General features: G+C 37.1%; 1 protein-coding gene across 1 annotated transcript in view; it reads left to right on the top strand.

Annotated features, from left to right (window-relative positions):
• The window catches only part of LOC126184530 (glutamate receptor-interacting protein 1), a 538,419-nt gene that overhangs the window by 512,516 nt on the left and 12,927 nt on the right, over positions 1–12,976 (top strand). Inside the window, exon 17 of the mRNA XM_049926935.1 lies at positions 1,183–1,332. Coding sequence (XP_049782892.1) covers positions 1,183–1,332 — 150 coding nt within the window. The remainder of the gene's footprint in view (positions 1–1,182; positions 1,333–12,976) is intronic.

Raw genomic sequence — 12,976 nt, 5'->3', positions numbered from 1 at the left:
TCCTCCTCGAGACTTTACGGCGTGTCAAACAATGCCTATTGATGTTAGCCATCTCCAGGACACCTCCATCAAGACCAGTGCAACAATTTCAAAGGGGGGAAAAGTGTTGTGACTTGCCGATCATTCAAAGTGCCGCCGCGCAATTACGCGCATCCTCTACATCCGGCGCTGTCTGCCAGCCATGCAGCAGCTGCGCCACCTAAGCAGCCAGCTGAGCAGCGGCCGCTAGACTGGGACTCAGTGCTCATTCGAATGCTAACGTGTACACATGTCATACTTGTCAACTTACTCTGTGACTTATATGTGTTGTTGAGTCGTTCCGAAATATATGTGTTAAACTTGAAGTTCTAACATAAATTATATGCAATCTGACTTAAAATACATGTAGCAATATAGAATGACTGATGGGCATAAAACTCAGTGTTATTTTGTGCAATATTCATATGGAACATAACATGACCTTTTGTATTATACTTATGCTTCAATAATAATTATTTAATTTTGCTATTGCCTGTTGCCAGTAATTTCCCAGAAATATTTGGTTGTTTGGATACCATATTTCCCTTAAATAAAGGATACCATCAAGGAACACAATTCCAATGGCATATTTTTATCTGAAATGTTGTTTGCAAAAAACAATCAAGTTAAATAAAAGCATTCTGCACTACTAAGACACAAAATACAACCAAACTACTTATAGCATAAACCAGTTATTTGAGGTCTCAAAAAAAATTCTTTTCTGTTCTGTAAATCTGGTATATTCCACTATGAAGTATTCATTGCAATATTGCCTGTTGTAACCAAACTGTCAGATAGAATTTAGATTTGTTCTGCTTGTCACTAGTTGAGCGCTAATTGCGTTCTGTGTGTACCTGCTGCATTGTTCAGTGCAGTGTTCACACTGAAACTCTCAAACTTACTTCCTGACCTACCATCACTGATTGTGTACAAAATAAAAGGTCATGAAACCTTCCATAATTCTGCCTTCTACTGATGCCTATGAAGAACACAAAATGCAAGGACAGAGATATTTTTTGGAAATATACCTTTTTTAAAAATTTTTACGTTTTTATTGTGTGTGAACATATCACTAACACAGTGCACCAAAGATGAGACTATCATGTAATATAATATATTAACTGTCTTAACACTCTTAAATGGAAACTAAATGACTTGTTTCAGGTCACACTGATAAAGGACCCTGTATATGAGGATTTCGGCTTCAGTGTGTCAGACGGATTATATGAGCGTGGTGTTTATATCAACAGAATGAGAAAGAGAGGCCCAGCAGATTTGTGTGGTGTTTTGAAACCATATGATAGGATACTTCAGGTACGATGTTGCTGAATGATATTAGATCAATAAAAATGTTTGTGTTACTAATATAAGTGATATCAGCTGCTAACATAAGAAACAAATGAGTAATTATGATCAGTAATACTATGTAGCCCTCCTTTTACATTCCATACAGGAATCACACAACATGTTAGTGTTTTGTGAAATGTCACTTATGTTTTTGTTGTATGATCAACCACAAATCATAGTCTTTATTGTCAATGTGGAGCTGAGTGATATTTTAGTGACTGTTTGTGTCTTACCCACATGTGCCACAATTTTTCAACAGGATTGACATGTAATAAACTGTGGAATGACTAAGTAAGACACAGCTTCATACTGAAATTTTTGTGCATATGACACATGTTGGTTAGGTGTATTGCATTTTTAAAAATGACTCTTTTCACTGAAGGAAGTGCCATCTGGTTGGATCTACTGCAAAACTAGATTTGTGTTCCTCTGTATATACATGGGCACTAAGTTACTGATTCTTGGCAGGTAAACATGGTTCACACCATAAAAACACAACTGTGTTCATTTGGTTATCACACACAGCCAGTGTATAGCCTCATGTAAATTATATTGTGACATCATAGCTACAATCAACTCCCAGTATGGAAATAATGTCATCAGCAAAGTACAACACTTAGCACACAAAGCACATACATCAGCATAGAGACAGATTAGAACTTAATACCTGGGTGGAGAGTGCTGTTGTTTATACAAACATCAAATATTCTAGAAATGGTAAATACTAAATAACAAATAATTGCTGGTGATCAGGTCTGAAATAGCAACCCATGGCCTGCCAGCCAGTCATGGGAACTCCTGCATGCAGTAATCCTTACGACATAGCTCATTCTCTTGGAGAAACAATGATGCACTGTTTTAGATGGACTGGTTGGAGCTGACTACAGCATCTTACACCTAGATCTCACCAGTGCTGCTCTGTAAGGCAGCATTGGCACTTCCTCATGTTCTAGTATGTTATCACTTGCTCTTCACTATGATGCACATGAAATGTGTCAGAACTTCAGAATGGTCAATAGCAGGTCTTTCAGTCTCCTAGAACAAGAAGCATCCACCATTTATCGCAACTTCAATACTGTAGTAGGGCTTCATATGTAGGACTTGGATGGCACATTTCTCTTTTTTCTTTTTGGTGAATCGTCATAATCCTCAACTTCATATGTGATATCCAACAAATGATGAACAATACAATATGGCTCAAAGTAGGGCTTCAATAACTTTTCCAATAGTCCCACTTTCTGCACTGGCATAGAAATTCATACCAAGTCTCCCAGTTTGTATCTCACTGGCTGATGCTTTGCATTATAGCACTCTCTGTCCTTCTCCTAGTCATCCAACATCTTTATGCAAGCCAGCTGTCTTCCTTATTTAATCCTGGTAATGAGGTGTTTCACATAGTCATCCTGAGTATCATCCAGTTGCAATGGGAACAGTATACCATTTGTCATTTTGGCACCACAATTGTGGAGCCAAAAGAATAGTGTGAAGTCTGTAGTGTCTTGCTTCACTGTGTTACATGTGAATCTCATGACAAGCAGTGATGTATCCCAGTTTCAGTGTTCTAATTCAGGGTACAATGAGAGCATATACGCCAACATCTTATTAAGGGGTTCTGCGAGGCCATTCATCTGTGGATAGTAAGCAGTTGTCATCCTTCATGTGATGGCACATAGTGAAATTACCTGTGATAGTAGTATCGACTGGAAAACTTTTCCACAATCAGAGATCATCATACAGTGTGCTCCATGCTTCAGAATGACATATGGCACAAGTAACCTTGCAGCTTCCAGAGCTTTGGTAGCCAGCACAGCTTTGGCAACAGCATAGTGAGTGTGGTAGTAAGTGCAGACTATTATCCATCAATTCCCATTTGTTAATTTCAGGAATATCCCCAAGAGACTGATTCCAGTTGGTGGAATGGTGCTGCTGCAGGCAGAATTGATGCCTGATGCCCCCAAAGGTAATTGTGGCACATGTTTCCATCACTGGCAGTGCTTATGGTGGCTCACATAGTGTCTAACAGGTCAGTAGAGACCTAGCCAGTGGTATGTGTTTGTGATTCGTCTAGAGTCTTCATGAATCCCAGGTGACTAGACATTGGTGTGTAATGGTAAAACTTCAGAATAGCTGGTTGAAAATGAGCTGGGATGACAAGCAGCTATTCCCACCATAATGGATTATAGTTCCTCTTGTTCCTCTTGTTCATTAATTGGAATTCTCATTCTGTTGGTTCCTCCTTCAAGGGTTCTTTGGTTTTTAGCAATGCTGGATCTTGCCTCTCTTCAGCAGCAATGTCATTTAATGAAGTGATGATTGAGATTTCATCTACACTACTATGTTCCACCAAAGGATTCTTTGAAAAGCAGTCAGTGTCCTTCTGTTTGTGTCCATATTAGTATACACTGTGATGTCGTACTGCTGAAACCTCAGTGCCCATCTCACCAGTCAACCCAATGGATCCTCTAGGCTACTCAGCCATCATAGATAATGGTGATCCAGGGTTTGCCAAATACATACTGCTGCAACTTGTTGATAGCCCAAACAACTGGAAGGCAGTCTTTCTCAGTTGTTGAGTAGTTCATCTCACATTTCAGCTCTCTCAATTGAAAACTGGATCTTATCTCATTGATGATGGTGGGATAACATCTTCAATGACAAAACACCACCAGGAACAATCTTTGTAATGTGTGCTTGTTGGAATAACTCCACGAATCTGAAGCTCTAATGTTCCACAGTCTATGACTCCTTGATGTCTACAAAAAGTCCCATCCAAGAATAATATTCTGTTAAAATGACTTATTTAAAAGACTGTGTTCTGTCATTGATAGTTATTCTTGACATACATTTTCTTGTTGTATGGACACATTTTCAATTTGAGTTTCAGCACAGTAGGTTTTATGTCACAGAACATAGTATTCTGTGGGTGGAATCACCCAATAGAAAATCCAAGATGGAAAATGACATTATTATGAAAAGGTTAGAGCACTACTCATGATAAGCACAACACACACACACACACACACACACACACACACACACATGCAAGTATCAGACACACATGACCACTATCATGTTATCATGTATGTGTGTGTGTGTGTGTGTGTGTGTGTGTGTGTGTGTGTGTGTGTGTGTGTGGTCATCATCTCCACCATATGGTGAGTAGCAGTCTCACCTTTTCATAATATCGTAATTATTCCATAGCTGGTGTTGATAAAAATTTGACATAATTGAAAAGGAAGGCCCTGAGTTGACTACAGCCTGAACATGGTGGCTGCTGAGGATGATACCAGTGAGGTTTCCTGATATCTTTGTAGTTGTTGCTCATGGAGGATTCCCATCTGTGGTGGCCGTACTTCCATGTTGGTCTCCTCACCTAGTTTCCCTGATTGTGATAGCTAGGCAAGTGGCTGGTACATCTGTATGGGGATGGGAACAGCTAAAGCACATTGGGGAGTGACCTTGTCCAGGATTCAGTTATGGGCGTTGTCCCACAGGTCAACTATAATCATCTGCAGTTGTCTGGAATCAATAATACTGTTGTGATGATTGATATATTGCAGTGTAATAGTCATTGCACACTCATCTTCTTCCTTTGCAGCAGTGTATGTGTTCAGGGCATCCATAGTGAAAACATATTGGTATGTTGTCCTCTAAATGTCTATCCTTCTGTGGGGCATTATATCTGGTGGAGCAGTTAATTGTAGCTTCATTGATAGGGTGCTGGGTTGTCTTTTGATGGCTGAGATCAACATTCATGGCTGATAGGTTTTGCTTATTTGGTATGACACTTGATGCTCCCATAAACTGCTGTATCTCTTCTATTACTAGCTGGTGTTTGAGAGAGGTGTGGTCATGGTGTTCTTCCAGAGCTGCCATTGGGACCATATTCAGGAGTCAGTCATGTTTCTTTTAGCCAGCTCTTTCCAATTGCATTTCCTTGATACTTGATGAATGCTTTGGTTTTTATGACATCATTTATCAAAAGAACTTTTACATGTCTTCTGTGACTCGTTTCATAGTGTGTGTGATTTTGTCAGCTTCTGTCATGTTTGAATTCACAATGTGACATAGGACCAAAACATTCAGTATGTGTGACAGTGTTATTTCCCCATGTCATGTTCTTCAATTGTTCTTCTACTAAACGGACTTGCTGCTGATTGTCACCAAATGTGTTCTTCAGTTTGACTTAGAATGTATCCTAACTATCGAGCTTCTCTTTGTTGATCTCAGACCACTGCTGGGCTGTGCCATCCAAGTAAAAGGACACATTTGCAGAACAGGTCACATTATCCCACTTGCTGTATTTATCAAAATCTGCCATTTCACTGATTGTGGGAAACACAGATGGATACCTGATGTGTAGCTGAAGTGTTTTCTGTTTCAGAATCTATTGGTTTCCTGAATATATGGACTTTGGAAATGATGTACTGCTTGTATTCTGGTTCTTGTTGCAAGTGCCAGTGTTTACATTGCCTGATGGAGCCATGGTGATGAAGGTGTTTTGAGTATACCCAGCATATCCATCAAACAATGTCATGTTGTAACCACTGTCAAGTCCAAATCAAAAAGCTCGTTGTCAATGAAGTACAACAATTGGCACTGAAAGCATGTTTATTATGAATTCCAATGTACAGACAAATCAGAACTGCACTCCTGGAGGGAGAGTTCTGCTATTTATACAAACATTGGGTATTCCAGGCATCGATATGAAACACACTCATACCCATTAATGGAGGTGACTGAAAACTATAATTTGCCAGACCAACAGACTTTTTCTAATCCTTATTACAAGTGACTCACTTTATTTTGTGAGGTGCATATTATGCATTAGGGGTTAGCAGGAATAACATAATGCACAAATTTACAGCATATAGTCTTCACAGACATGTTATCAGATTGATCGCTGTTGTATTAAATGTTTAGATTCTCATAGACCCAGACACATGCAAGCAGCATTGCATTGTCCTGGCACAGATGCTGTTGTTGCTGTGTTACATACTATATGATCCATAGTGAGGAGATCATTAGTGATGTAAATTTGTCACAAAATGTGAACACACATAATTAATATTTACAACAAAAAAGGAGATATACTAATCCCTTTCCACAGGTTCTGAATCCAATGGTCTTTAAGGATGTGGAATACATAAAATAATCTTCAATTTATTTCCATTCAAGTGGTAATGGCAAACTTGTCACAAAACACACAGTTGTACAGTACTATGTGGTACCTATGGTTATCATTAGGTTATTGTGCCATACATCATCAAATAGAAAGTTGTATGTAATAATTATTTACATTAAATACATTACTTCACCAAAGATATGCAGAAGTCAGATTTTTATTAAAAACTTAAACACACACTATTAACATTCCACAACAGTTGTGGAGCCTTAATACAGTGTGTTTCTGTTTTTAATATGTCAGTATTCCTGTACAGATGGAATATTCCAATAATGTTCCTCATATTGTATGTAACACTCTTGTTACATGGTATTACTGATGATTTACACTTCAGTGTTTTCTACTAACAGATTTATGGAAGGAGTTGAGAACAAATAAGTTTTCAGGCTCCACTTACACTGAATTTTGTTATTAGTTTAACTGTTTATGACTGCTGGTAAGTTACTACAATTGTGTTCCTTGATAATAGATGCCTTTCTGGACTACAGTACCTGAATTTAAACATTTATGAACATAATTCTTATTTCTATTATTGATTCATTGTTCTGAGCTGTTGGTTTTGAAAGGAGATATATCACTTATGAGAAATGTCATTTAGGAATACATATGTGGAGAATCAGTAGTTAATAACCCCATTTCATTGACTAGAAATCTGCAGGATGTTCTTGAGTTCATACCACAAATAATTCATATTACATGCTTTTCAACTCCAAAAACTTTAGCTTGGCTTAATGAGTTACTTCAAAAATGATCCTATTATATGGAATGGTAGAAAGCCAAGTACGTAACCTTCTTTATTTTAAAATCGCTTATGTCTGGCAGTGTTCATATGGCAAATGTAGATTTGTTTAGGAACTTCAGCAGTTCTCCAAACTGAATTTTTTATCAATTTGTAATCGCAAGATGTTAACATTGTCAACCACTTCCATGTGCTTGTCATCATATTTTATACATATACTGGGAGGAAACTTCATACATTCTGAGCAGCATATAATGTCTCTTCCCAAAGTTTAGTGACAAAATAGTGACTAGAAATCATTTATTCCATTGAAATTTCATTAATCAATTTTCGTAAAATTATGCTTGATTTGATATTTATGGAAACATTTGTATCATCTGCAAACAAAACAAATTTGGCATCTGATAATGTTAATGAAAGGTCATTAATATACACAAGAAAACATATGGGCTCTGAGATGAAACATCATTTGATATCACATGACATTAGTTTTGATATAGTGAAAACTGATAGTTTAATACAAAATGCTTTCCTGTTGACAGCCTTTGTTTCCTGTCAAAAATATACTATCTAAACTATTTTGCAGCATTTCTTGTTACACCATAATATTCTAATTACTTAAATGGATATAGTGATTTACACAGAAATGCCTTACACAAATGACAAAAAATACAAGTAGCCTTTAATTTATGATCTAATTAATTAAGTATGATACATTTTTGCTGCATATGTAAATAACCTTCACAATATTGGAACCCTGTAGAAATCCAGACTGTGACTTTGACAAAACATTATTTGTCATCAGACATTTAAAAAGCACCTTGTATATTATCATTTATAGAATTTAGAGAATATTAGTAAAAGTAAAACTGAATGGAAGTTTGTTGACATTTCTTCATCTCCTTTCTTATATAGAGGGTTAACTTTAACATATTTCAGCTAATTGAGAAATGTTCCAGTGACAAATGACTGACTAAATACTCTTGAGTTAAATTTGCTGATATTTCATCACAACTATTAAAACTTTTATTTTATTTATCATATATGACACGAGGATTCTATATGTCATTCCAGTTTGTGTCTTTGAGGAGTTCCCTAAAATCAATTTTTGGCTTACTGACTACCATCCTGAACTCAGATGTAGTAGATTTTGTATGCTAGTCAGTAGTAACATTTAGCATAGGGAACTGCATGCCATGGTCTGAGAGGCCATTAACTGTTCGTTTTGTAATATAATTATGTTCACTAGAACTTTCTATAAGATATTACCAAGACCTGTTTTTGATCTGTTGTCTACCCTAGTAGTGAAGTTTACAGTTGAAATTAAGTTCATCATCAGAACTAAATTCATCAATGCAGGTAAGTAATTCATCAATTTTATCCCACAGTCCCTGGATATTAAGCACACAGAAAATAAAGAGAATTTTATGCTATTCATGTATCAATTGAAATAATACTCATGAACTCCACAGTATATGGGACACCACAGTATATGGTAATAACAATATATAACAAGTTAATGGGCAAAAACATATTTAATATGAAGCCAGAGATTCTAAAACCAAGGCTTCAGCAGATACTGCAGGAGAAATGTTACTATACAGTACAGGAGGATAAATGATAATTTGATCAAGGGGTAATGAAGTATAACAAAATTATTATGCTCATGAAATCTTGCTACAATTTTGACATGTCTCCTGTATTTAGATTATATATGTTATGCAGCTAGTAAACTACAATTTATAATAATAGTAGCCCAAATTTCAGACCAATTGTGATACAATTGGATGAAAATAAATTTGTGATGATTGCTGAGAATTTTCAAATAAAGGATATTTGTACTGATGTAGTTTGCTAGAATTATGCAGTTTAGTTTCTTTCTTAAACTGAATGTTTGTTTAAATTCTAACCTCACTTAAAATTTGGTTTCCTTCTGTTCTCCCAACCCTAAAACTGGTGCTGCTTGGTCACAAGTAACCAATGGTATTTTACCACTCAATAGAATGCCTTCCCCACTCTCTTAGGTTTTCTGCTGTCAGTCCACTCAGTTTATCCTCAGTTTATGCTGTCAGTCCACTCAGTTATCCTGCCCAGTTTATCCTCAGTTTATACTCTGTTGATATAAATGCTGTTTCCAGCATAATTCCATCTACTGGTAGAATCAATAGGAACCACACCAAAGTGTGGCACTTAATTCAACATAAGCAACTGTTCGAAAACTAAATTAACTCTCTTGATAGAAGAGCTCAAATGGCATCTTAGAACAGATACAAATTCATCACTAGTATGTAAAGATATTGATGCTGTTTTGGGCAACACTTTACATTGTACTCAGGTTCTCTGTCAATACTATTGCCTTGCCCATCAACTGTAACCATGATATCCTCTTTAGTGAAATCCTTAAAAACTGATTCTAAATTCTCTGTCATCCTGCCCAGACAATTACTAGGGCTAGAAAAATTGTGACTCAATATTCTGATCCTATTTCTGATTGTCCTGCAACAGTTGGCCCACATATCTAGCATGACAACTAGCTAGCAAAATTTCCTGCATCTTTACTGACTTTCCCATATTCTTCCTTTTCAGTTGCTTCATGAAAGTTTGTTGTGTCCTGTCTACACCTATATCTTCTTGAGGAACATCCATTCTTAGCTGAAGAAACAGCTCAAACTTATTTTCACATTTACCACAAAGCTGTCAGAAGCCTGTCACCACTGCACACCTCTAATTACCCTTCTCCAGCATTAACCTGTCTAGATCTTTCTAGTCTCACTTAATTCAGACTAAAAGGCAGCAGTTTTCTCTTTCTGTTTCATCAACATATAATCTTATTGCATATTCTGCATCCACTGAAGAACCCCATTTACTTCTCAAATACATACATCACTACAGTTGACCTAAGGGGGAAAAAACTACAGCATCCATCACATAATACCCCAGAATAAAACATTCTGTGGCAAGACAACCCCATTTTACTCATGGTGAATAATTATTAAGCAAGAGTAACAAATTAAATTATCAAGAAATAGGGAAACACATTTACAAAAATTTTGTCATTACGCTGCTATATTTACACAAACTTCCTTTCTTTCTTGTGCCCTTTATCCAGCTAATGCTGGGTTGTGACTGGTATGGTACTTCTTCACTTTCATGGAGAACAAACCATACCCATATGTAGGTTACTATTTCTTTATTGCTTATTTAGCTTGACTAGATTAGGGTCATAAGGTCCTCTCGTACATCTGACTGGGAACAATACATACCAAAAAATCACAAAAACATTCACAGCAATAATAATAATAATAATAATAATAATAACATTAATAAAACAGTGAAGCACCAAAGAAACTGGTATAGGCATATGTATTCAAATACACAGAAATGTAAACAGGCAGAATATGATGGTGCGGTCGGCATTGTCAATGTAAGACAACAATGGTCTAACGCAGTTGTTAGATCAGTTACTGCTGCTACAATGGCAGGTTATCAAGATTTAAATGAGTTTTCATGTGGTGTTATAGTTGGTTTATGAGCAATAGGATGCACCATTTAAAAAGGTAACAATGAAGTAGGGATTTTCCCATATGACCATTTCATAAACGTACCATGAATACCAGGAATCTGGTAAAACATCAAATCTCTGACATTCCTGCGGCCAGAAAAAGATCCTGCAAGAATGTGACCAAATATGACAGAAGAGAATCATTCAGTGTGGCAGAAGTGCAATCTTTCCGCAAGTTGCTGCAGATTTCAATGCTGGGTAATCAACAAGTGTCAGCATGTGAACCATTGAATGAAACATCATCAATATGGGCTTTTGAAGTCGAAGGCACAGTCATCTACTCTTGATGATTGCAGGTCACAAAGCATTACACCTCACCTGGGCCCATCAACACTGACACTGGACTGTTGATGACTGAAAACATGTTGCCTGGTCAGACGAATCTTGTTTCAAATTGTATCGAGCGGATGGACGTGTACAGGTATGGAGACAACCTCATGTATCCATGGACCCTGCATGTCAGTGGAGGGCTGTTCAAGCTGGTGGAGGCTCTGTAATTGTGTTGGGCATATGCAGCTGGAGTGATATGGGACCCCTGATATGTCTAGATACGACTTCTGACAGGTGACATGTACATAATCATCCTGTCTGATCACCTGCATCCATTCATGTCCATTGTGCATTCCTACAGACTTGGACAATTCCAGCAGGACAACAGGACACCCCACACATCCAGAATTGCTACAGAGTGTCTCCAGGAACACTCTTCTGACTTTAAACATTTACCACTGGCTACCAAACTCCCCAGACGTGGACATTATTGAGTATATCTAGGATGGCTTGCAGCGTGCTGTTCAGCAAAGATCTCCACCCCCTCATACTCTTATGAGCTTACGAAAAGCCCTGCAGGATTCATGGTGTCAATTCCTCCAGCATTACTTCAGACATTAGTCCAGTCCATTTCATGTCATATTGTGGCACTTCTGCATGCTCATGGTGTCCCTACATGATATCAGGCAGGTTACTAGTTTCTTTCGCTTTTCAGTGTAATTTACATTAATAATCATAACAATAATTGCCAATAACAATAATAATAATGACAATAGTACTTGATACTAATAACAATAAAGATAATAAGAGAAAGGGGCTTGAAGAATGATTTAGATTAGTTTAGCACATTTGAATACATGTTTAGTATTATATAAGTGGACGAGGTAAAGAAAGATGAGAAGATTAAAATGACAGTGACAGTGGCTGTTAGAAAGAACAGAATTTAAATAAAGGACTCTGCCAACATGGTGGAGGGAAAAGTTGTGGGGAGGAGAAGACTCATGAGAGTGAGCTGCAGACATGTATATGAGAGCGACGGTTATTGTGGTAAAACATGGGCAATGAACTGTCTTTTAACGTTTGGAAGGATTTTAATTGCTTTGATTTTTTTTTAGGAAGATTGTTCCAAAGTTGGGTTCCTGATACAGAAAATGATTTAGAGAACATGACATAATTATGTGATGGTACAGAGAGGATTTTACTTTGTTGAGAATTAGTATTTCTGCTATGCTGTTCAAACAATAGTGTCAGTAGTAATGTATCCAATGTAAAATGCCTCTGTTTTAAATACTTGAATATGGCATAATGCCAAAACTGTACAACCTTACATGAAATAAAGAGAATGTCAGCTGAAGGCATCACAAAATCTTTCAAAAAATTCATTGCAGTGGCATACTACTCTATTGCATTGAAAACATGTAGTGTTAGAGCTGAAGTTAAATAAGAGTGAGTGCCATGATTGAGAAGAAAATTGAACAGATACAGAGTATGACATTCTCTATGCTTATTGGCACACAGCCATGATAATTATTCACAGGCAGAAGTGACATGATCAAAATAGCATACATTACCAATGTATCGAACACAAGCATTCATCCCCAGTTCTAGCCTGCATGACCTTTCATATTAAAGTCCTTCAAGAATACCATCACCATAGTCAAGTATAGAGAGTATTTGTGAGTCTATGAGCTTCCTCCTAAGCTTGAAAGGAAACACTTTCCTATATTTCTGTAGTGAATGAAATGACACTGACACCTTCTCACAGACTGCAGTTACACTACATGATCAAAAGTATCTGGACACCCCCTAAAACATGCATTTTTCATATTAGGTGCACTGTGCTGACACCTATTGC

This window comes from Schistocerca cancellata, chromosome 4 (genome assembly GCF_023864275.1).
Source record: "Schistocerca cancellata isolate TAMUIC-IGC-003103 chromosome 4, iqSchCanc2.1, whole genome shotgun sequence".
In the NCBI taxonomy this organism is placed as follows: Eukaryota; Metazoa; Arthropoda; class Insecta; order Orthoptera; family Acrididae; genus Schistocerca; species Schistocerca cancellata.
The sequence above is the reverse complement of the archived record's forward strand: the minus strand, read 5'-3'. Positions and strand labels throughout refer to the sequence as shown.